General features: G+C 35.4%; 1 protein-coding gene across 4 annotated transcripts in view; it reads left to right on the top strand.

Moving 5' to 3' along the window:
* The window catches only part of LOC143257081 (gamma-aminobutyric acid type B receptor subunit 2-like), a 135,807-nt gene that overhangs the window by 100,178 nt on the left and 8,341 nt on the right, over positions 1-27,288 (top strand). For 2 of the 4 annotated variants that reach the window (XM_076515270.1, XM_076515273.1), the window contains 9 exons: positions 1,094-1,177; positions 2,418-2,571; positions 4,538-4,670; positions 6,119-6,226; positions 11,345-11,467; positions 12,133-12,243; positions 12,920-13,144; positions 24,488-24,646; positions 25,768-25,906. In XM_076515270.1, coding sequence (XP_076371385.1) covers positions 1,094-1,177; positions 2,418-2,571; positions 4,538-4,670; positions 6,119-6,226; positions 11,345-11,467; positions 12,133-12,243; positions 12,920-13,144; positions 24,488-24,646; positions 25,768-25,906 — 1,236 coding nt within the window. The remainder of the gene's footprint in view (positions 1-1,093; positions 1,178-2,417; positions 2,572-4,537; positions 4,671-6,118; positions 6,227-11,344; positions 11,468-12,132; positions 12,244-12,919; positions 13,145-24,487; positions 24,647-25,767; positions 25,907-27,288) is intronic. The other 2 variants (XM_076515271.1, XM_076515272.1) reach the window with 2 other exon arrangements.

Below are 27,288 nucleotides of genomic sequence, written 5' to 3'. Positions count from 1 at the left end.
TATAATTTGTCATTCAGTTTGTTTAATAGCACTGTTTTGCGCCACACAATATTTTCCGTAAGTCCTTTTATATCAGTGGTATAATTCATTCTATAACAACTATCGCAAACTTTAATGATAAGGTGCACGTGATGTGACATCAGAAATAAGACCCATAATTTATATACTTGACCAATGAAGACTTGGGAAATTAAACAAATAACTTAGTGATGTCGAGAAAACCCACTTGTAGAGAAATATATATGTAAAAACGGCTCGTTTGAGTTGAGAAAATTTTTTTACGTAGAGGAGTGAACAACGTTTCGACCTTCTTCGGTCATCGTCAGGTAAAAAATTTTCTCAACCCAAACGAGCCGTTTTTACATATATAAACAAATAATTTATTAGGTAAAAGAACTGTTTAGTAAGGGGATGAGAGAGAAAAATTTTTGTGATATTTTCTTTCATACTTTTAACCTTAGAATTCGAAAATCAGACATTTTCTACTTTAAAATATATATACTACACTCAATAAATCATGAACATGACGTTATCGAACATTGTTCCTAAATTATCGGCGTCCATGGTTTATCAGATTGAGTGTTAAATTAAACTGTTTGTTTACGTTACTTAATAAACAAGTCTGGAAAGCTACGTGATCAAACAGTGCCCCTAAAGTGCTTTCTTTCTTCTTTTACCAAACACTTGTCTTTCTTAACACCCTTTATTCGGTTGAATCATTTATCTGAAGTAATTATGAGAATTGAACGAACATGGATGTTCACAGCGACCCATCTTTTGTACGTTACTGGACTGCTATTCATTCACGGTTTACTTGAGTCTATATGTACTATTGATTTCAAAAACGACCTTCTTGAAACGTCCTGGCCATGCCTATAATCATGACACCACTTTTTATGAAACAATGTTCTATTTGATTTGTATTACTTGTTTCTATAGATACAGCAAATTGTTTTCACAATATTTAATAAAAATTGTGTAAATATTACTAATGAGTAAACACCTGTTGTGTAAAAGTATAGTTTTATTTTCTGTTTTGGTATCACGTGAAATGTATCTATCCAATGTGCTTTATTTGCTGCATGTATACGAGGCGGAACTGAGGTAAAGATTGGTGAATATGATTCTATTGCGAACACGTTGGACTTAAGTAAAGGAAGGTCTATCAGCTGGAGAGGTAAGAGGTATTCTTCAATCCATATAAAAACGATTTATGTTTGTTAGAAATCGAACTCTGAACCTAAAAAATATCTATGGATCTAATAAATCTGCCTATCTAAAACATCTATATTCATGAATCTAAAAAGGATTTATTTTCATAGAAACCGTTTTACTGGTCTAAAATATTCAATCTTTACATATATCTAAAGATTTACCTAGTTAAAAGATATCTCTATCTGTCTGCAGATTTCTTTGCCTGCTTATGAACGGATATGAATATTGAATGTATTTGTTTGATTATTTGTGACATTGTGTACACCTCCAAAAAAAAGGTTACTTCTGTTGTGAATCAAGACTATATGAATCATTAAATTAAAAACTTAGCATTCTTCCGACAAACACCAAAGAAAGCTTTTTCTAGTGAAGAACTAAAATGTGTACGTTTTAAAAGTGCCTACTAAGATCATGTACCATTTCTAAATGACATCTTTAAAATAGTTTCGCCTTTTACAAAGCGAGTAATGTTACCCTGTAAAATGGCAACTGTACAAGAAAAGACTCATCAACACGTCGTTTGGCTTGCAGATACCAATTCAATGACTGAGGTGTAGCATAATTACAGGCACCAGTACAAGAAGACGTTTGGGGAGTATGTTAAGGTTATCGTATATCACACAGCCACCGCAAATATCACGGAGCTAAAGACAAGGAAAACCATATTGAAATCCAATATCATTTAGATATGCTGAGAGCCACTACTTGTATACGCATAGAAATCTATTGAAATGTCAGTGAAAACTGTTTTAGTTGGGCTACAAGATGTTAAAAACTACGTGGTTGTATTTCGTTAGTTAGCCGATATTTTAATTTTAATTAGAATCAGAACTAGAATCATTAACTACAAAATAATTAGTGTCAGTAACAATTTTCTTAAGATGTTTTAAGAGGGTACTGACCGCCATGATAAAATACAAAGTGCCATCATAACGGCCTTCAGTAAAAATTGCCTTACGATGTTTTTAGAGAGTACTGACCACCATGATGGTTTTCTTCAGTTACTTTGTCTCTCACGTTATTTTTAGAAGATACTGAGTCTACTGGCCTTGACAACAAACTGTAACTGTATTAGCATTGCTAACGGTAATAAAGTTGCATCCATGGTACATTTAGGAGATATCAATCTTCCCATCATGACTGACAATAAAGTACTTTTACAGTTGACTTCAATAGCAACCTTTTCTCTATATTTTTCTTAGGAGATACCGATCCCCCTATGGACAGGACTTTGATTATAATTGAAAGAACAAGGATTAGTGTCGCAGTCTATTCCATTTTGGTAACGTTTTCGATCTTGGGAATTTTGCTTGCAAGCGTTTTTCTGGTGGTGAACGTCCGTTATCGGAACCAAAGGTAAATATATTACCATCTACTTTAATATGGCGTCTTACTAATAAACATATAACCATCCATTTTAATATGGCATCTTATTGATATACATATAATCATCTACTTTAATATGGCGTCTTACTGATAAGCTTATAACCATCTATTTTAATATGGCATCTTACTGATACACGTATACCCATCTACTTTAACATGACATCTTATTGATAAACATTTAACCGTCTACTTTAACATGGCATCTTATTGATAAACATATAACCATCTACTTTAATATGGCATCTTATTGATAAACATATTATAGATTGAGTAAAATCTATGTTAACTTAAAAACCTGTTCTAATCAATAAACTGAGATAAAAGAAATAAAACAAAGTCATATTTTATCCTAATGTAACAAGCTTAACAAACAAGTTAAACGACAGTAACAGGAGGGTTAAAAAATAAAATAGTCGTAGTTGTATATTTGGAGTAAAGTAAATCATAGCTGCACAAAGGGGGAAAATTCTAGTAAGAAAATCATTAAACAAAACCTAAACTTAATACTACATGATTTCTGGGAATAAGAGCTACCTGAGATTGATAAATTTAAGAAGAAACACGGCAGTATCAACAAAGCAAAGAATAGGCCTAGGCCCTTAGCATTTTTCTGTTGATATTCGTGTCTGCATTTTAAAGTAGCGAAAAGATAATGGTCACATGACGTTTACCAATATATAAATATACGTGTGTGTATCAAGCAAGTCTGGCATCTCGATGTTACATGGCCAGGTGGTTAAGGCACTCGACTCGTAATCCGAGGGTCGTGGGTTCGAGTCCTCGTCACACCAAACATGCTCGCTCTTTCAGCCGTGGAGGCGTTATAATGTGACGGTCAATCCCACTATTCATTGATGAAAGAGTAGCTCAAAGGTTGGCGAATGGTGATGATGATCAGGTGCCTTCCCTCTAGTCTTACACTGCTAAATTAGGGACGGCTAGCGCAGATAACCATCGTGCAGTTTTGCACGAAATTCAAAACAAACAAACACAAGTTGTTTTGAAGAGTTCATTTCGATTAGTGTTGTTAGATGAACTGAGGCGAACACCCTTTCAAATATCTTGTTTAAATGGTTCATGTGCGTTTGGTAACCATTTCAATGTTTTCTACATGGAGCTGACACCAGATGAAATTGACGTTTAATTTTGCCGATCGTCTGTTTTCAGTAGACCTGTATAACGATTTATATGTGCGCACTCGTTCCGCCATTACTATTAAGCCAACAAAATAGATGGCGCGCAAAGCAAAGCTCGGATACATTTGTTTGGTTTGGTTTTTTGAATTTCGCGCAAAGCTACATGAGGTCTATCTGCGCTTGCTGTCTCTAATTCAGCAGTGTAAAACTAGAGGGAAGACAGCTAGTCATCATCACCAGCCGCCAATTTTTGGGCTACTCTTTTACCAACGAATAGTGGGATTGACCTTCACATTATAACACCCCCACAGCTGAAAGGTCGAGCATGTGTGGTGCGACGGGAATTTGAACCCGCGACTCTCGGATTACAAATTGAGTGCCTTAACCACCTGGCCATGCTGGGTTTAGTACATTTGTTATGAATTTATAAATCCAGTAAATTCAAATATTGTTTGTTGAATCATTAAACCCAACATAGAAAAAATAAGGGGGGGAGAAAACGCTCCTAAAATCGTACGTAAACTTAATTATATTTCTCAAATGTTATTGAAAATTAGTAGAAGAAATAACATCGTACTGGTTAATTAAATAATTAAGATCTTTTACAATAACCTTAACCTGCCTGATAAACATTCCTGAAACACTGATACAATCTGAACATTTAGATACCTTTGGTTAAGTGTCAAAGTTTTATTTTGATTTTTGAAAAATAGTTATTCATATTTACCTGATTAAACATATAATAAAGTGTTCTTTTATGTGAAAATAATCAGTTAATATCAGTTTATGTCGTACTGTAGGAATATCAAGATGTCAAGTCCCTACCTGAACAACCTGATTATCGTTGGCTGTATGTTGACGTATACCAGTGTTGTCTTGCTGGGCCTAGATAGTAGGCTTACCAGCGAGAAGAATTTCCCATACATTTGTGCCGTAAGCTCTTCGGTGATTTTGTATCTGAATTTTTTCCAAGATTAGACTTTAAGCAATTTTGAACAAACCATGTTTGATGTTCTAAATTCCTTTGGAATGATTTGTTTAGGATCTTATAACTTTCTCTTCTTTTTCTTGCGGTCATAGTGTGTGCACCGACAGTTTAACAATAGGAAAAAAATAATAAAAACAACAACAAATAGTAAAACAGTGTTCTCTCCGCAACGTTTTGAAATGCTGAAGCAAATTATCATACATAGTTTAAAAGTTAGTTTAGAAAGTTAATTAGATTACAGTTTTGATACTCCAAGGAAGTACCTTTAGTGATTTGTAGATGAAGTGTTCTTACTGAATGATATAACAAGTAACCTTACGTGATCAGTGCAAATAGAAAGGTTTGGTTATAACCCAAGATAGACTACCGTTAAACCACGTTCATAATTAACGTGGGTTACAACTCAAGATACACTAGTGTTTTATTAGGTTCATGATTAACCTGGATAGACTACTATTTTATCAGGTTCATAATTAACCTGGGTTATAACCCAGGACAGGCTACTTTTTTATTAAGAGAACTGTTATAGAACAACGTGTATTTATAGTACATACCGGAAGTTTTAAACGTCGTTTCCGCTGTACAACCAATGGCTTTTAAAAAAAACTTAGGGTAAACGAATCAGAGACAAGGTTCACATTTAAATGACAATTTTGAGTGTAGGCCGGTTTGGCCCCTAAGAAATATCGTACACATTACAACAACGTGTTGAATAACTCATGAATCGGATTTCAAAAGATAGATCTGATATTCATAGGAAGCTCATATCTCGCATTATTAATTGTGTATGTTGGCGTCCAAATGGTCAAATTGGTCATCACATCAAAATTGCTTGACGGTGGAAGAGACGTTTGAAACACCCCAAGTGTGTATGTATATGAATATATTTAATTATAATATTACGTAGAACATGAAAAGAAAGAAAATAAACCTAGCAGCCACAATACTGACATGGGAAACACACCATAAGAGTGGTATTTATGAACTGTGACTTCGACACGGAGTGGCGGAAGTAAGGCCCTATTTACGTTGAGGGTATACCATCTCTCCTGCGAAACTGAGGTTAAACTGGAGAGGTGGTATACCCTTAACGTAAATAGGACCTTACTTCCGCTACTCCGCGTCGAAAACCAGGTCATAGTACGTAAATACCAATATTATTGTGAGCTACCCCATTACCTAAAAAACAACGACAAAAAACAAAAGCACAATAACAGGGCACACTGCATACCTATCCACCTTATGGTGTGTTTCCAGGTGGTACATGTCTGTTCTGTTTCTTTTCATTTTGTGCATAGTATTACAATTAATTATATTCCATCTAAAGTTTGGATACTTAGTGTGTAAAATTCACGCTATTCTTTATTATATATATATATATTTTTATTTCTAGGGACGAGCTTGGGTGTTGATGTCTGGTTTCACCTTAGCCTTTGGTTCCATTTTCAGCAAGACTTGGAGAGTTCATGCAGTCTTTACCAATATCAAGTTGAATAAGATAGTAAGTTTAAAAAAAAAAAACTCCCATATTTCGTGTCATTAGTCATCGTGTAACATTGGTTTTCAGTTACCTCCAACTCACCTGGGCTGTTGATAAGTGATAGTATTCAACTTTGATTAATATTTTCAGGTGTTGCTGTATACATTATATTTAACTTAATAACGTTCTATCTTCTGATCCCGACAGAGCGTTTTGAATTTTTTTAAAAATAGCTTTTCAATTAGTTTCAGAATTTTGGCGTTTTTGCCTCGCAAAATTCATAATATAGTGCGCAAAGCGCCGAGAAGCTAACTTAGTGTTAAATGAAGTCAACTTGACCAATAGTGAAGAGCGAATAATTGCAGAGTCCTCTGTTTATTTTGTTAAAAGCTTTATCGGATAATCACAGTATTATTTGTATGGTTACAAAAACTTCACCAGATAAACCATTGTCTAAATTTGTTCTTAAATATGTCCAAATAAACGTATACAAATTCAAAACAAAAATGAACATAATCCATCAGTCGAGTGTGCCCACTGAGATTCAACGGTACGCCTGAAGGCTTAAAACGCTAAAAACTGGATTTCAATACCCTTCTTGGGCACAACACAGATAGCTTATTGTGTAGTTTTAACAACAAACAACAGTCGAGATGTTCAACGAATCATGAAATAGACTCGTAACAAGTTCGAGATTAGTAATCATATTTATACTTCAAGAAAAGCAGGAAAAGATCCACTTTTTTGTTTCTAATTTTTCGAAAAGCTTCACGAAGAGTATCTACGCCAGCCATACCTAATTTAGCAACTCTTGGGCTATTCTTTTACAAACGAGTAGTAGGATTGACCGTCACTTTTTCACGCCCCATGGGTGAAAGGGCGAGCATATTTGGTTGTGACGGGGATTTGAACCCACGACCTTCAGATTACGAGTCTAGCACCCCAACCACGTGGCCATGCCAGGCCTCAAGTTCCATTTATTTCTTCGTAAAGTATGAGAATATTTTTATTATCTTTAAAGAGAGTATAAAGATCGTGTTCTTTAAAGATGTAAAAATACAAATTAGAATTGTTTTAATAGAATTTCGATCTCACACTCTGCGTTGAATTTATTTATTTCTGTTGAACTGTTTGATGCGTGTAAACCAAACGTCACGGCTCCAGTTTACAGTTTTATCATCATAGTTCAATGAAAACTGTGTTCGCGATCCAATAAAAACATCCTTTACAAACGTAACTGCTTCCATGGTCCAATAAAATTTCTCATTTCAAGACTAATCATTTTTCGTCTTAGAGCTTTTTGTCTGAAGCAAATAAAATACCCTGAAAGAAAGTTTTACTGTTACAATAGGAACGTTGCGGGTGATTTACTTTAGGTGGGCTCCGTGCAACGGAAGTAAACAACAAAAAACAACGCGTTGTTCTCATGCTATCAAACACTAATCGTAAAGATGGCAGCACCATTCATCACGTACGCCAGTGTTTCTTGGTCTTTCTCCTTGTGTGGTATGAATACCAAAGAACTGAGATAACTCTCGAATAACCATGAAGAAAACAAAAAACTGGTTTGGTAATAAAAATGTTTCTCAGCGACTGGTCTCAAGCACAGTCGTGAGTTATAGTTCGATAAGAAAAAGAAACCATTTAAAATCTTTTGGCTAGTGTGATTATGAAGAAAATTTGTTTTGTTTTTTGAAATTCGCACATAACTACTCAAGGGCTATCTGCGCTAGCCGTCCCTAATTTAGCAGTGTAAGACTAGAGGAAAAGCAGCTAGTCATCACCACCTACCACCAACTCTTGGGCTACTCTTTTACTTACGAATAGTCACATTATAACGCCCCACGGCTGAAAGGGGAGCATATTTAATGCGACAGGGATTCGAACCCACGACCCTCAGATTACGAGTCGAACGCCTTAACCCACCTTATCATACCGGGTATCAAGAAAAGACATATGATAATAATTATTTGAAATATAATTGAACAGGCATAATATTATTTATGTTTTCGTTGGGCAAAGCTACACAAAGGGTTATGTGTATTCTGTGAACCACAGGGGAACCGAACCCCTGATTGTTTGCGTGGTAAGGTCAGAGACTAACCGGGAAGGAACCGTTTTCAAGAACGAGGTTTGAGAACTAATTTTGAAGTTAGTTTAGTTTTGAAATATAATGAGCCCCAAGGGGGCTTCACAGACAATCAGGGGCGCTTAGAAATCGTTACTTTTTCCCCGCTCGCTAAATATAGATTTCATCCTTTAGTATGTATATAAGTTAGAATTAACGCAGGAAAGTTTAAAGCGGAATAGACTTTTAGGAATTAAGTGTATTACTTACTCTTTAAGGGTTTTGAAATGCTATTGGAAGGGTTCTTGGTTATAAATGTAAATTTGGAGAGGTGAGGGAGGCTATCTTGTGTGATTGCCTCACAACATCAGGAAAGCTGTGTTTAGAATTATGTGCCTGACAAAATTCGAACTAGCAATCTTCTGATCCCAGGCCAGACGCCTTATCTATTAAACCACTAGGATTGAAGTAAGGTTTCAGAACCTGATGTTACCTATTAAATACAAATAACACCACACATGACTGCTTGTTTATTGTAAAGCATAAGCATCTGTTATAAGCAATAGTGCTCAAAATTGGAGCATATTTGCTTTATTCTTGTATAAATATGACTCAGAGCTTGAGATGGATTAACTTATTTCTAACAGAAATGTTCTATAACCTGGAGAGAAAAGTCTAAAATATTTCTGAAACACTGAGTGAAAATCATTAAAATCGATCGGAAGTGCTTTTTAAGGTTTAAGACAAGTTGGCTCTATCCTTAAAGAATGTTGCTTAAAGTTTGATCCATACTGGTTTTATCCCTACGGAATGTTGCTTAAAGTTTGAGCCATACTGGCTTTATTCTTACAGAAACATTGCTTAAAGTTTGAGCCATACTGGCTTTATTCTTACAGAAACATTGCTTAAAGTTTGAGCCATGCTGGATTTATCCTTTTAGAATGTCGCTTAAAGTTTGAGCCATACTGGCTTTCTCCTTACAGAATGTTGTTTAAAATTTGAACCATACTGGCTTTATTCTTACAGAAACATTGCTTAAAGTTTGAGCCATACTGGATTTATCTTTACAGAAACATTGCTTAAAGTTTGAGCCATACTGGCTTTATTCTTACAGAATGCTGCTTAAAGTTTGAGCCATACTGGCTTTATTCTTACAGAATGCTGCTTAAAGTTTGAGCCATACTGGCTTTATTCTTACAGAATGCTGCTTAAAGTTTGAGCCATATTGGTTTTATCCTTACAGAATGCTGCTTAAAGTTTGAGCCATATTGGCTTCTTATTAAACTCATTAATTGGGATCAAAAGGTACAAAACTTGACTAAAGTGTTTACTTATTTTATAACTAATAAGATCATTATTATTAGTATGGAATACAAATATTCTTAGTGCTGTCAAACTGAGACAAGTATGTTGTATTAAACATTTACATATGTAATTTCTATAATGAGACTGGTTTTACGGACATCATGAACGATTTATTAGAACAGGAAACAGTTTTATCAGACATCTGCAGAAACTTGTGTAATTCAGCATTTTTACCTGTCGCAACAAAACCTTAGCAAAGCATGTATAATGACAAAATACACCATCAAATTATTGTAAATAGTTTTTGTGACCTTATATCATTTCATATTAAACATTCAGTACTTGGCTGGTCCTTCTCGTACTCTAATAACCTCCAAGACGACGCGGCATGCTGTCGATGAGGTTGCTGATGTAATTCCCCCCAATTTAATCCTAACGTGTCACTAGAAGGCGCCATAACTAAACCACAGTAGCTGTTTTATGGTTGAGGTTGGCAATTTTCTGGTTCAGTTCTGCCCAACAGATTAGAAAGGGATTAAAATCTGTAGACTCTGCTGGCCAAGGCAATCTTGTAATGTCCCTCTGTTCGAGATAATCCTGCGTAATACATGCACTTTGGGCAGAGACATTATCATTCTAGAACACAATATTATTTTCAAACCTTTCCCTAGCACATGGAAGAAATATCATTTCCAAGTGATGCCTGTCGGAGGCGCCATTGGCATTTTTAATGGAGGGTGTGAAGAGTGGTTTTTCTACCACGATGAATAGCTGCCCAAACATGTACTGTACCATTTCCTGTGTGTTCATTCTGGAAAAGACAGTCTTCCTACATCTGTTACCCAGGAAAACAACAAATAAGAACCGTACCATTAGCTTTAACAAATCGGAAACTGGATTCTTCTGAAAAGATAACATGTCGCCAGTGTCGTAACTGTAAGATTGGATGCTATCTTGCCAAAGTAACATGGTGACGGAGGTGAATTTTAGTTACTATTGGTTTGCAGACATCACTTCTTTCAAAATGACCTTATTAGTCAGTTTTCTATTCACTGTTCTTTTGGATAACCTGTAATGGATGTTTTAATGCCAATTCTGTCATTTCCAAGACTTTTTGCGACATTGACGTAGTAACCTGATCAAACATGAGCATCTCGGGAAATAAATTTTTAATGTTTACCAAAAGATTTTCGTGGAACAAACGTTTCCTGTAGTCTGATGACATTTCAGGATTCTGGTTACAGTATATTGGGTGTATTATACTGTTTTGGCGATATCATTTTGTTTCATATTATTTCTTTATAGTCGAACATTTTGACGCTCTATAATTTGTGGAACGTAACGAGATATGAATCTACATCAAGTACAGAGAAATGGTCTGAACAAAGCGTTGTTCTGTTTCGAAAAAGATTATACCAAAAAATACTTCCTTTATACATAGCAGGTGCATACGTGTGTTTTGACGAACAAATGTTCAAAAGAACTTACACAGTTCAGGTTAACAACTCGTACATGTTTGTCTGATCATACCACACTTTCACGTACTCAGTAACTACTACATTCATATAGACAATAAAATAATTATAGAACAGTATGCGAATATTTTAGCCAAGGATGCATACAAATGTTGGATATTTTAACCTATTAACATTAATTCAGTTTAATAGCTGCTGATTATACATTGGTGATCTTATTACAGAAATTTAATGCGTTTTGTCGCCTTTGTTTGGTCAGTGAGAATAATTTTTTACCTTCTATGTTCATAGGCAATCAAAGATTACAAACTGTTCATGGTGGTCGGGGTTCTGATGATGATTGACGTTGCCATCTTAACCACCTGGCAGATCATCGATCCATTTTATCGGAAAACCAGTCTTGGGCCTGCTATGGTAAGAACCAAACACAATCACAGTCTTTTACTAGAACCTGCTATGGTAATAACCAAACACAAACGTAATCACCACCATCTACTGGAACCTGCTGCGGTAAGAACCAACCGCAAACATAATCACCACCATCTACTGGAACCTGCTACGGTGAGAACCAACTGCAAACATAATCACCACCTGCTTTAACTGAAACATCACTAGTGGGCTACTCTTGTATTTACAGGTAGTTGATCCTTGTGTGTTTGGATAGTATCAACAACTCCGTGATTTTAGACTGTAATATAGTAATACACCAGTAATACAGGGTGATTGTATTTATTGTGCAAACACATCGTATAAAACTAGATGTATTTTAGGAAATTAAGCTATAATTACTTGTTCCTTCGTTGTTAATAATATATAATGTTTGGTCCTGTTGTATACTGGTTGTTTAAAAATCTCACATAGTCTTTTGTGAAATATATATTGCATAATATAAGAATTAAATATAATTTTATGTTCATTAATATTTGCCCGAAGGGATGCTTTCAAAGCAAAAGCTATTCATTTCTAAGTTCATAGTTGATAGCTTCGTAAAATGTTTTGGACAGTTTAAATATTTCTAAATCAGTAAGCGATAAATTAGTCGAAACACACATATATATATATATATATTCTTATCACAGCCGTCCACCAAGGAAAGGGATGTGGTGATTGTCCCAGAAATGGAGTTCTGTCAAAGTGACAACATGACAATTTTTTTGGGCTCGACCTATGCGTACAAAGGACTCCTGATGGTGTGATATTAATTGCAAATATTTTTTAGGATTAGGTTTGAAATGAAGAGAAAAAAATTCCGTTTCACAGTTATCTTTGTCTTTTACTAAACGCATTAAGTCAAACTTTTCATAACTATCTCTTTCTCGTAATAATTCAGTCAGTTTCTAACGTGTACTAAAGTTAAGTCAGTGATTGTTATTTGTCACTTTTCTAAGCTTTATATAAATATCTAGATATGTAAAGAGGAAAGACAGAGACGTGAAAAGTTAGATAAAGAGATTGTATATAGTTGAAAAAAGGACAAAGATAAAACTAGATAGATTGATGAAGAAATATGAGAAATATCATACATGGACAGTGAAGATAAAAGTCAGAGAAACAGATATAAAACTAAATAACTAAAGAGACAAGATAGACAGATAAATATGGAAAGATAAAAAGGTTTACAGAAGTTCAAAGAAGAGGAATAAGTATATAGATAGACAGATGAAAAGAGTAGAATGAAAGATAATTGTGTAGAACGATAAGTGGAAAGATAAAGAGAAAAATAGATTGATAGATAAAGGAAGAAGTGAGAGGAAAATACAAAACATAATTAAATGCATGGAAAAGGTAGACAGAGATAGAAAGATATATGTATGTATTACTGTGTTGTCTAATTACTGATTTTATAGAAACAGTTTCTATTCTTAGGCTTTTGGCTGCTTTCTAGCCTGGGAAACTCGGCAGGTGAACATTCCCGCCCTCAACGACTCCAAGTATGTCGGGATGAGCGTCTACAACGTGGTCATCATGTGCATCATCGGTGCTGCTATCTCTTTCGTTCTAAGGGACAAACAGGACGCTGCTTTTGTCATCATATCTGTCTTCATCATATTTTGCTCTACAACAACCTTATGCCTAGTTTTTGTTCCCAAGGTATGTGTATTGAAAGTCCAGTCTACAAAATTCTGTTGATCTTTCTTCCAGAACGTTCTACGTGTAACATTTATCTGAGGAATGGCATTACGTAAAACATAACACTTTCCAGATTTTATTAATCGGATACCGTGGATTCTAATACTGATTACGGCTCATTTTCACACTGTAATTTTTCGGTAGAAAACGCAAAAACGAAATTTGTGAGTAAAAATAATGTCTCAGAACTTCTATTTTAAGAGACTAGCTAATGTGGGTTAAGACTATTAGACGGTTTATCCCCACCGCAATCTAACTCATCAGTCACCTCCAAAACCTAGCGTACATTTTATAATCCCACATTATAGCTTGTACTCTGGGATCTTTTCAATTATTGCAGTATTTTTTGTTTAATTCATTTTTGTTTCAGCTTATTTTTAAGTTATAACAAACTATTATATGTATATATACATATACATATATTTGGTACAAGTCTTTTTATTTAACCATACAAAATATCATGAATTCGGTTTAGCCAAAATACAAAAAAAAATCTAAAAAAACGAAAGCAAAAACAAGCCTAAAACTAGACAGACTTAAAGCAGTGAGTTTCTGAAGTTTGGCACGTCAACTGTGATTGCAGTGGAACAACTTTAAGATAATTTAAGTTAGGTAATTTAAAGAATTAGTCCCACCGAAGTCACGAATCACGTGCAAACAACGCCGGTTTTCTCAACGTGTCTCGAGTATGCGTGATGTGGACGATTTAGCTGTAGCCTGTCAGTTTCCTTTTCAGACTATGCCCGGCATGGCCAGGTGGATTAAGGCGTTCGACTCGTAATCTGAGGGTCGCGGGTTCGAATCCCCGTCGCACCAAACTTCCTCGCTCTCTGAGTCGTGGGGGCATTATAATGTGACGATCAATCCCCTTAATCGTTGGTAAAAAGAGTAGCCCAAGAGCTGGTGGTGGGTGGTGATGACTAGTTGCCTTCCCTCTAGTCTTACACTGCTAAATTAGGGACGGCTAGCGCAGATAGCCCTCGTGTAGGTAAGCGCGAAATTAAAAAATCGAACAATCATTTTCAGCCTGTGTGTTCTAATAGGTCTACAAGAGACAACTGTGGAAAACTCTTTGTGATTGATATATGGCCAGAAAGTAACAAACACGGAATAAGTAAGGATGGAACAACCCTACGTCTCCCAAGGAGAAGTTGACGTCACACTTATTCTGAGTGGAGTTGTTCTTATTGATGTAGTCGTTTATTGTATCCATTTCTCTTTTAAGTGTAAAGATACGATTCAAAAGTAGTATAAAAATTATAATCTCGATCCGTAGTGTTGCAAACGGCATTGGTAAGAAGGTCGGATTTTTTTATTACTGGACTGACAGCGTTGACGGTTGCTCAGCCTGTGGCTTCCTGACACTGGGAAATATTAAACTTCTGAAATACGTTATTCAAAGCACTAATACTATCTGGCACTCACACAACTTGGAAATAATTTCTCATAAGCAAAGAAGTGTCTAGTATGGCTGGATGGTTAGTGTACTCCACTCGTAATCCGACGGTCACGGTTTAAATCCCAGTCACACCAAATATGCTCGCTCTTTCAGGTGTGGAGGCGTTATTATGTGATGGTCAATCCCAGTATTGGTTGGTAATAGAGTAGTTCAAAGGTTAGCAGTGGGTGGTGAAGACTAGCTGCCTTACCCCGAGTCTTACATCACTAAATTAGGGACGGCTAACGCAGATGGCCCAGTGTAGCTTTGCGCGAAATTCAAAACAAACCAAACATAAGCGAAGGAATTAAACGTGGATAAGTATTGTTTAAGTTGTCCTATTTTCATTAAGCTGGATTCTATATATCAGGGCTGCCTTCATTCGCTACAGCCCCGTTTTCTCTAGTAAAATACGATAGAATTCGTAAAGACGTCAAGATTGATTAATACATATCAAGTTTAAATGCTTCAAAAAAATTCCAGAAACATAACGAAGGCGTAATATTTTCTAGAGTTATTGTATTTTAAACACCAGATGTTATCCTACGAAATGTTTCATTAAAAAAAATCAGTTCCTCTTACGCATGCTCTATAATCAGAATATTTCTCGAATGCTATATATTTAAAAACGGCTGGTATGGATAGAGAAAGCACTAATAGAGGAGCGAACAACGTTTCGACCTTCTTCGGTCATTGTCAGGTTCACCGGGTCACCGGATGACCGAAGAAGGTCGAAACGTTGTTCGCTCCTCTACTAGTGCTCTCTCTACCCATACCAGCCGTTTTTAAATATATAATTTTCTCTACAAGTGAGTTTTCTTGTCATCACGGATTTCCCGAATGTTGTAAACTTTTTTCAAAATCTGTCGTTGGGATTATCTAATAACTGTGTATTTTATGAAACGAGTTCACTTTTCCAGAATATGAAATAAGATAACTAACAAAACTAGAAAAAGCATTACCCCGAGAATGTTCAGTAACTAAACCTTTCTTCCGACAACGTTTGGGTGGATTGGGTTTCGTATTTGTTATTTAGAAGTATATCTTACTTGAATGACGTGTATCATGACAGTTTCACAAACAATATTTTCCGCCATGTATACGTTAACATGGAACAAACTTTATTCATGCAACTATACATATAATGTTGACACGTGCTGTACAACTATATATATAATCTCGACACGTGCTATACTGATTATTACAGAGTGATTTTTAAAACATAAACAAAAATTATTTCATCCATTTCCATAAACTGAGCTATTATGAAGCGGAGTACAGTGTGGTATCGCATACTTTAGGGAGAATATTCTATTTGTTTATTGTGGCTACATACAGTAACTTAGTTTTACAGCATGGACTACGTGAAAACCCGAAACATTATTATAGCACTTAAACTACCATTAAAGTACAGACACATATGCTCGAAATATTAATGCACTGCATTGTTTGTTTGTTCACTTTGACTTATTAAAGCTTCTAATAATATAACAATATTTAAACAAAAGCGCCGTCAGTATTATTTTACCTCACTAACTATTATTGGGGAATTATAAGTTTTCTTTCACCAGTTTTGATTTGTTTTTATAATCAAGATAAATGCAGATAGTGTAGATATAAACACGATATCATGAGTCATGATTTACCTCACATTTTTGTAAACTGATTTGTGTTAGTTAATGTTTCAGTCGCGTCAGAACGACTTGTAGAAAGGCTCCGTATTATTATTTTTTAGTTGTTTTATTTTTTCAATATAAAAACATTTAGCTTGTAGCTCCATCTCTTGACCGATTTTAGATGTAATTACAATTTTGGACTCGAGAGATCAAACCCGTTTGATTGAGGTATATGACCATACCCAAGTTCTCATAGATTAATTTACTCTAATCTTGCCTAAAGTAATTCAGTTTGAGGGTGTGCTGGTAGAAGCCCTGATGAGTAATGAAATCCAATCGGGTATACTTGCGGCCCACGCTTGGTATTGCTTGACGCACAAAAATATAGCTAATAAAAAAGAAAAAAAAGTTTCATGGATTAATATACTCTATTTCTGCCTAAAATATTTTCAAGCGCCCTCTTGTTGTTGTTGTTTTTACTTAATTGGTGCTCGAAAAGGTATTTATCTCAATGTCACTTACAGGTAGAACGAAGTACTTGATTATTGTATGCTCCAGTCTTGATCTAGGACTCTAGGTCTTTAAGTAGTTTTGTTTTAAAGATGATACATGTTCTGACGTTGGTTACAGTAACTTGGTAATCTCGATCTGAAGATAGTTAATTCTTATAAACTTTAACGTGAATTAACTTTTAAGATTCTGGCCTTTCAGAAGCACATGTTCACTGAAGAGTTGTCTTTTGCAGTAAGAAATTGTCAACGAGCGCGAGACGTGGTGGATCGTTATGCAAAAGAGCTTTGAACTTTGAAGTGTAGCAGGGTTTTATTGGTTCACCATTTAACTTTGAAATGTTGCAGGTTTTTATTGGTTCGTCGCTCACCTTGTTTTAGATAGCACAATCTACTGTAGACGAGCACACTTCGGGTGAACTATGTCATTTTAAACATCTAAGCTAACACTTTAGATACAAAGTAATTTAACTTTGCACTCTTATATGTAAATATTTAGACATATTTTATTCAAGTGACTAGCTGTGTTTTCAGACTTTGTTCAATCTTCTTTAAGGAACTAGACTGATGTTATTTTTCAAGAAGTGAGGACCTCCTCCCCCCACAACATGTTAAAATATAACACTAACACAAATTCTAGTAGAATATTTTATTTGAGCTTTCGATTTATACAGATTTTAGAAAAGATGTTGTAAGTATAGTTTCTATTAGTGTAGCATATCATCCAGTATTAAAAACCAATCACAAGTAGTAATGCAGCACCATCATTTATTAGTAATAATCAACCACAAGCGACGTAACAATATCATTCAGTAGTAATAACCAATTACAAGCTACGTAAGATTATCATTCAGTAGTAATAACCAATTACAAGCTACGTAAGATTATCATTCAGTAGTAATAACCAATCACAAACTATATAACACCATCATTCAACAGTAATAACCAATCACAGGCGAATTAGCACCATTATTCAGAAGAAGTAACCAATCACAATCTATATAACATCATGATTCAGTAGTAGTAACTAACACCATTCTTTGTTTTAGCATAGATAGAACAAAGTAAGCTTTGAAATTTCGTAAACATTTCGTAAATTAATAAACATTATTCACAAACCTGATGAAATTAATCTTTGTGTGTATGTCAGATAAAACTAGCACAGTTTAACACGTGTACATGTTATTAACAATGTATTCTGGAGCTATTGTACTTGCATGTTTACAGACACATTAGTTCTAGGTTAACAAGTTAGCTTTACCCATGACGATACACAGTTAACAATATGAATTGTTTACTACGACGTGCGTCCACTCTCAAACTAATGTCAACACTTAATTTTAATACCCTCTGTCACAATACTGCTGACTTGAATTCAAAAATCTCTTTGTTAACAGTCAGCTTGTAGTATATCAAATAGTGGGTTATTTTGTACTGGAGAGTGGAATATTGTTAAACCAAGTTGTAACTAGCCTAACTTTGTAGACAGTATGTCAGAAAATAACGTTTTTACGTTTGTATTTCGTTTCTTTTACTTGGGAATATGATCCACTGCTTTATATTGACGATGTATCAAATCTGTTGACTGTCTGTAAGGAAATGATAAACCTCGGAGCAAGAGCAGTTTAAGATCTTTCATATTAAATTAACAGTTTTGACTCCTGCAACAAAAGTTCTGTAGGTTGTGATTACAATTATTGTTGTCCACTTTGCCAATATGTTTGATACGTCCACAAATGAAAAATATATTTCACATACAGTATTTGCATCGACAGATTCTAATTGGTTGATAATACAGGCTCCTAAATTTTGGCACCTGAAAAAGGTTATTGGAAAATATGGTGGTACAAATTTGAAATCTATAAAGGAAGTCGAACTCATCTCGCAACAACGATTGGTCAGAACTAATAAATCCATATTAATACGACAATTGTTCGTGATAGTCGGTTTAGTGCAGCGCTACCGTCGCAGCAAGCTTACTTCTATTTCGTTAGGGGAGTTGGTGGGGATTTATCTTGTAAATTTAGAAGTTTGTTTGTTTTTGAATTTTGCGCAAAGCTACACGAGGGCTATCTGCGCTAGCCGTCCCTAATTTAGCAGTGTAAGACTAGAGGGAAGGCAGATAGTCATTACCGCCCACTGTTAACTTTTGGGCTACTCTTACCAACGATTAAGGGGATTGACCGTCACATTATAATGCTCCTACGGCTAAAAGGGCGAATATGTTTTATGTGACGGGGATTCGAACCCGTGACCCTCAGATTACGAGTCAAATGCCTTGATGACCTAGCCATGCCGTTTTGATATAATTTTGTATGCTTGTCTCTAGGTATTTAGTTTAATTTTTGAGAGGAAAGGTACGACTTCATATTAATCTTTGCATAAAATTATATTGGCAATAGATCGAATATTTTTTACATTTTATGTATAAAAAATTGCATTACCGTATTAATATGATTTACAACGTACATTTGTTATCTACGTAATAATTGACAATGATAGAAACTGCAGTTCGTTGCTATAGGGGCCAGATGTGAGCCGGAAAATTCGTGGTTCGTAGCCTGTTCCCGCAAAAATGAGCTCCATACTTTGAGACCGGGTAGATGCGTTTTATAAGAGTTTTTTTAAGTTTCATAATTTGATTGAATAAGAGCAGCCAACATGTTGGCGGTGGGTAGTGTTCACTACCAGTCTTCGTTATAGTATATCATTTCAACATATGGGACTGATGAGCTTTATAGTTTTTTTGCAGTCTTATATCAAACAAATAATAGTCATCAGTGTTCAAAGTATCAAACAACAGCCATTTATGTTTTCATTTATTTTGAATGAATTAACAGACATGTTTCACGAAGTACCGAAGAAAATTTACTTTTCATGTTCTTCCCTATTAGGAGCCCCCTAGTGGCTCAGCGGTTTGTCTGCGGACTTACAACGCTAAAAACCGGGTTTCGATACCCGCGGTGGGCAGAGCACAGAGAGCTTATTGTGTAGTTTTGTGCTTAATTCAAAACAACAACAACAACCCTATCAGGAACAGTTTCGATAATTATTTTCATTGCGCTCGAGAAAAAGTTACGTAAAACATTTGGATATTTTTAAGCAAAATATATTTCTAGTTTTGTAAATATTTATAAATTGTTATCAGGTATTTGAATAAAGTTAATGATCATGTCGGCGAATAGTATAAAAATAAAAATGTAAGGCCCATGCAAGTAGTTTTTTTTCTAAAATATATATTCGTATTTTTGTTATATTTATGAAATATGTTCCAGGCGTGGCCCACTTATTAGCGTATAGGATTTGAATTTGAGGTCCCATGGTTTGTTTTCCGTTGTTAGAAATGTATATATATATAATACTCCTCATTTCGGAGCCATGGATGGGTTGTAAGAATGATGTTCAAATTCCTCTGTTTAATTCGTGTAGCCCAAGCCCAACAGATGGCAATGGACACTGTCTGTCGTTTGGCTAGCACTGAGTCATTTAGCAGTTTTGCATAATTTTCTGAACAGAATCGAAACCAAACTCGCGAAACACACGTTAATATTATTATTGTTGCTTAGTGACAAAGCGTTTTATCATAAAAATTCCATTTCAAGGTTCTCGTCTAAGAAAAAATTTAATTCTCAATGATAAGTTTTATACAACACTTAACAAATAAGTGATAAACAGAAAGTGAAAGAAAATACTTTCACAAAACTGAGCACTAACATAGTTTGTGAGAAATTATGAATATTTTGTAAAATTCAAGAAATTTTTCTTTTGAAAGGGTGGAATATTAGTCAATTCTTCTATCCTGTATTGGCCCTTGTATATATGATAAGTGTCAGTCAATGTGTGTGTTTCTTTTAGCGCAAAGCTCTACAATTAACTACTATCTCTATATGACACGAGATTCGAACTCAAATTTTTGGTCTTTAAGCCCTTAAACTTACCACTTGGCTACCGGCGAACAAGAATGATATACAAATGCTGTTAAAGAAATAAATATAATGTTAGGTTTAACGATGTACTTAATCGATCAAATGTTAGGCGCTTAACTATGTGCTTGATTGACCTATTGTTAGGCTTAAAGGTGAATTTTACAGAAAAAAAAAACTTTGCAGTCAAAAGAATTGCTCATACTGATAAATTTTACAGGTTCACATTTTTTATAAAACATATGTGCTAATAAATGAAACATAGAACTTGATGCAGAAAGAGCCCTTTCCGAGCGGCAATCCGAACGCTTTAGTTTTTACTTTTGCCGTTAGGAAAAGTACTGTGACGTAATAGTTACCAAACAAACCGCCAACGTCAGCGCGTTGAATGTAAATAAACATGGCCAGTGCATACGGAGAAATAGAGGCGGAGTCTGTTTTGACTTTGTGTTCTGAACAGTGTCGAGTTGCCTCACATCAATTCGAACTTACTCTGAACGAAACTAGAACAGTTACTTTTTACACAGATCTGACATGTTCTAGTAATGAGAACAGTTCCACGAGCGGGAGTAGCGGAACTGTGAGTGATACTGAAGAAATTAGATTATATATTAAATCAACATGCTTTGTGAGGTTTATGAGATTTACATTTAATATGTAAATATGTAAATATGTCAAAGTACTGTGTTAAGATTAATTTTATTATGATGAGTTATAGAAATATATTATGGAGTTTATACTTAATTGTTTACAAGTCTACAATGTTTTTTTTTAAATACCTAACACATACTTGATTACTTCAACATGTTCAAGACATAGTCTTATTTCAATTTATCTTGAAATGTTAAATTTGAAAAATGGTATTCTTCAAACTTTTCCATATGTAAAAAGGATACAAAAACATCTACAGAATGATTTACCAGCTTTTAAACTTGGAATATACTCTATTTGGGATAGATTTGTCTACTGTCTTGACTAGGAAATCAAGGTTTCACTGACTTTCAGGTGCCTCAAATGCAAAACACGCTCATGAATGTGAAATGTGTATGTCCAGTTACATTCTTCAAAAACTTGTACTTTTTAAATTATTATATTATACTAGTTATTGTTTATCGCTTTATACTGCACACATATCTTTAAGTTTGTTCTTTTCGTGATGGCAAGGGATGGCTTCAGAGGGGTGGAACCTGTACGCTGCATCCTGAGATCATTCCTCAGCTCTACACGAGGAAAGATGGTGGGGACGATCCTGTCTACTGCCGATGATTGTTTTCAGTCTCAACCTGCCTGGCTTGAAACCCACGGAATCCAAAACAGTGTGATCCGACACAAAACACGAGCGTTCAAAGTGGTCTTGACAAAGCTTTGCATGATGTGAAAGAGTCCAGTTCTTCCTATTGACCATCCGCACCCACTGTCGCCACCTTGCCGGTTCCTTCTCCTTGCACAGAAACGAAAAGAAGCTTTTGCACGATTCTGAACCGTTTCTACAAACATAAGCAACGCAATAAACCATGTTATCATAAAACAAACCTAAAGTAGCAATATCAAGACATAAATAGCTCACAAAGTATGTAATCCGAAAAACGCACCGATAGATTTACGTGAAACACCAGCACTGAAAGGAACAAAATGGTCGGCGCGCAACGAAGCGTGTTTGGCAACTATTACGTCATAGTTGTAAAACATCACGGAAACAGTCGAACGACCGAGAGGAACTTGAGTTCGAGGACCCGCATATTTCGTTTCATTTTTTACTCAAAAACTGAAGTGTTTAAAATATAGCAACCACACAGGAATTATACCTAACCAAAGTACAGTTTCTAAGGCAATTATTAAATTTGTTGATAATTCACCTTTAACTGTGTAGTTGATTGTTATTAAGAATGAAAGTTTAAAATACATAAAGAAAACTGTTTCGAAAATTGTGTATAAAGTATAACAAATAGAAGAAACAGCTATTTCTATATTTTGCGAGCAATATACGTATACACTGCTGGCCAAAATCTTAAGGCCAGTGAACATAAAGAAAAAATATGCATTTTGTGTTGTTAGACTCAACCACCTATTCGAGTAGAGCTTCGGAAGATGACAATAAGAAAAACGCAAATAAAAATGAAAAACTTTTTTAGCATTTAATAGGGAAATGTGAACACTACGAAATTAGCCTAAATACTAGCTTGTCAAAAGTTTAAGATCATACTGTTGCGAAGTGTTAATCGGTAAACACGTAAAGAAATTTAGTCATTTGAGTTCAAGCATTAGCGTAGTCAACATCTCCCACTGACATCTCCTGTGTTACATTGGATAAAAACATGGCAAAGGCTAAAAAGTTGACAGAGTTTGCACGTGGCAGAATTGTCGAGCTGCAAAAGCAAGGTCTCTCTCAACGTACTATCGCTGGTGAGATTGGGCACAGTAAAACTACTGTTGCAAATTTCTTAAAAGGCCGTGAGGGATACGGAACGAGAATTTCAAGTGGTCAGCCCAAGAAAATTTTGCCGGCGTTGAGCAGGAGGATTTGACGGGTTGTCCGGCAAAACACCACCCGATCGTCGAACCAGATTAAGGCCCTTACGGATGCAGAATTCAGCTCCAGAACAATAAGACGGCTTCTGCGAGAGAAAGGCTTTGAAAACCGTAAACGTCTTCAAAGGCCACGCCTCCTTTTACACCACAAAACAGCTGTTACTCTTTGCTGAGAAGTACTAAGCATGGGACGTAAAAAAAGTGGAAGAAGGTTTTGTTCTCTGATGAGAAAAACTTTAACCTGGATCGTCCAGATGACTTCCAACGTTATTGGCACGATAAAGATATCACACCGGAGACATTTTCTACGCGACACAGTGGAGGAGGTTTCATAATGATCCGGGGTGCTTTCTCCTTCCATGGAACAATGGATCTTTAGGTTATACATGGGAGTCAAACAGCAGTTGGCTACACTGTCATGTTGGAGAGAGCATCCTTATTGACTGAAGGTCCTCGCTTGTGTGTAAATGACTGGATCTTTCAGCAGGACAACGCTGCAATCCACAATGCCCGCAGGACAAAGGACTTTTTCATGGCGAATAACATGATTCTTTTGGACCATCCAGCATGTTTGCCTAAACTGAACCCCATTGAAAATGTTTGGGGGTGGATAGCAAGGGGAGTCTATAGAAATGGACGTCAATTCCAAACAATGCATGATCTTCGTGAAGCCATCTTCACCACTTGGAATAACATTCCAGCCAGCCTTCTGTAAACGCTTATATCGACCATACCAAAGCGAATGTTTGCAGTTATTCGCAATGACGGCCGTGCAACTCACTACTAAGACCTTTTGTTGAGCATTTCCTACCCTGTTTAGGACTTCTTTTTTATATGGTCTTAAACCTTTGACCAGCTAGTATTGAGACTAATTTCGTAGTGTTCACAATTTCCTTATTTAATGCTTTTTTATTTTCATCTTTCGAAGCTCTAATGAAATAAGTGGTTGAGTCTAACAACGCAAAATGCATATTTTTTCTTTATGTTCATTGGCCTTAAGAGTTTGACTAGCAGTGTATATATTAGAAAGAAATGTGTGTATATTGTATATATATCTCCATCTAATTAACGAAAATACTAAACAAAAAATTCTGTCCGTAACACAGTTAATAACGCCGACGAGGTAAAATTGTGGAATTTATCAGAATAATTTTAGAACGTGTTGACTGATTTCTAAAATATTATTAATACTCTGATAACCAAACATTGAAGAAAAATAAAGTTTAAAACATGAGTGCAGTATACTTTATGCCTACTTGTGGTTCTTTTTTTTACATATATAACCTAAGATTGTAGAATTAAGACGTAACCCGGATCCTGGAGATAAGAGAGCTCGAGCTACATTAAAACCATTCAAAAGTTCACGAAGGGACTCGGACGACAAAGTACATACGAAGATTAAAGATTTGGAGGCTCAAAACTTCAGGCAAAAACAGATATTAAGCGAGGTATTTAGAAATATTATCTGATTACAGCTTTTTCGTTGAAACGATATCGAGAGACTTAGGTTGACTTAAAGGACTTTGATAAAAACTCGTGATACACCGCGGGGAAACAAACCCAGGATTTTAACTTTGCAAGTCCGTAAATTTACTCCAGTATTTATTTTTGCTAACGTAACAAAATCTTTATTTATATTTGTCTCCTTCTGGTGGCTGGCCGGTAATTCTGAAGGCTTATAACGCTGAAAACAAGGTGTCAATACCCATGGTACGCACAACACAGTTAGCTTATTGTGCAAACCTGCATTCGACAATATTTGTAGTTTGTCTAAACTACAAAAATATGTTTGTCTAGTACTGTTTACACACTCTCACTTTTTAAAATGATACAGATATATAACAGGTTTACTGGTTGTTTGACGAAAAGCTACACAATTGGCTATCTGTGTTGTGTTCATCACAAGGGATTGTAACCTGGATATTAACGTAAATCTGCCATTTAAATCTCTGAGAAACTTTATATATGTATGTAGTAACCAAATTCTGAACAAGGAAAAATCACAACAGTCACTATAGTTGGAACAGAAATCCAGACTAGTCTTAAAAAATGTAGGTTCAAGGAGTGGGGTGCCCCGCTTGTACAGCGGTAAGTCTGCGAATTTATAACGCTACAATCGGGCGTTCGATTCCCATCGGTGGACACAACAGACATCCAGATGTGGCTTTACTAAAAGAAAAACACACTTTAAGGAGTGGGATCACTTTTTCAACAGCATAATTTAGAACTGTTGAAAAACTGATAACCCAATACACTATACATTACCCTAATTCTAGGTTATAAATATAGGGAAAATGCTAATGAAGCCTTTCAGTTCCTTTCACGTTGGAATGTTACACATCTTGTGCGTGGTGTTGTCGTAGAAACATCCAAGTAAACGCACTTCCTTCGAAATGTAATTTGAAACTACTTTGAAATAAACAAGCTTTTATTTAAATGAGATACTTTTATAATTGTAAGTGCTTGTGAGCTTTAATTAATTAAAAGTAACACTGTTTCGGAACATGTTTACTAATTAGTTATGTGGTAAAGATTTTAATTAATTAACTCCAGTTGATTTGTTTTTCAGAAAGCTATAGAACTGCAAGCCTTAATACTTGAGCTTAAGGATTCAGAAGAGCCTGTGAGAGTGATCCAACACCCCATCACCTCCATTCCTGAAAACTCTTCCTCATCAGCCGATAGTACTTACGAAGGTTTGTTACAAGGTTAGTATACAGTATAAGAAAGTGGTTAGACTGAGGTTAAGTACGTTAGTACTGAAACAATTTGGAGCATTACCACATCTTTTCTGTCCATGTTGTCACGAATGCCAAACCCTATCTGGTGATTGTGAATCTTGAAAGTAGACCTGCAGAGTTATTTTCATTGACATTAGCTCTGATGTAACACTGCCATTTCTACAAGACACCATTCTTCCTTGTATGCTTTCCATAAGCCATATCGTAGACAGAGGTAATGGTTTATCAGCTCCCATTTTTTACAATTAAATCGCACAAAAATTCATGGTAGCTACATTTGACAAATTGACTAGTACGTCTCTTCATGGAATAGTATGTATACCCGTTTCATTATTCATCTATTTGAGGTAAAAGAAGGTTGATCAGATGTGTCATGGAAATAATTTGTGTAGAAGTGACTCCTTTTAGTTTTTACAGACAAAAATCCTTTTTGATTGCCCTCAGTGCCTCAATAGTAAGCCTTAAGGCTTATAACACTAAGCAGGAACCGAACAACCAATATTCTTAATCATGTTGTTAGCTAGGGTACGTAAATGGCTTTTGTTACTGATGTTTCTGTTCATGAATTCACGTCTGTTACAAAACGCCACAATTTTTTCTATTGTTCTGATACAGTTTGTTGCATATTGCTTTCTGGGCGGTCCTGGTACCCCATGGTTATACATATTATTTTGTTTTCCAATCGAAGTATGAAGATGAGATATCGGTCTCAGGATTTCTAAACTCCCAACCTGAACAAATCCTTATATTCTGGTTTTATAAATATTCTAAGTGTGTAATGACTATTACCACCCTTCACCCATAACAATACATTTTCGGTGCTATTCTTCTACTTTTGTAAAGTCTGAGCAATCTGGTTTCCATTTTTCTACTTGTTTCAAATAGAAATATGAAAAAAAGAAAAACATGATTCAAAGAACATAAAAAGTCACCTTCACACGTTTTCGAACACTGCAAGTCAAATAAACACAACATAACCATAGAAAACACTCAAATACTAAATAAAGAAACAAACATAAACAAACGCAAAATTAAAGAAGCCTTACTTATACAACAATTCAAGCCCAAAATAAACCAATACAAAGGAACACCTTTATACCTATATTAAAAATAATATAATAAATAATAATAATAAAATAAATAATATACAATTATATATTCAAACATCTAAGTACGCCCTCTACATTCCGACACTCAGTTACACCCCCCTTTCAAACATGTGGTCAGCTTCCGGTCAGTTACCTCTTCCTTTCTTTGTGAACCTGACGATGACCGAAGGGGGTCGAAACGTTGTTCGCTCTTCTACATAAAAACTTTTCTCAACCCAAATGAGCCGTTTTTACATATAT

Source organism: Tachypleus tridentatus, chromosome 7, assembly GCF_004210375.1.
Source record: "Tachypleus tridentatus isolate NWPU-2018 chromosome 7, ASM421037v1, whole genome shotgun sequence".
Classification (NCBI taxonomy): domain Eukaryota; kingdom Metazoa; phylum Arthropoda; class Merostomata; order Xiphosura; family Limulidae; genus Tachypleus; species Tachypleus tridentatus.
This window is presented reverse-complemented; position numbering and strand designations above follow the sequence as displayed.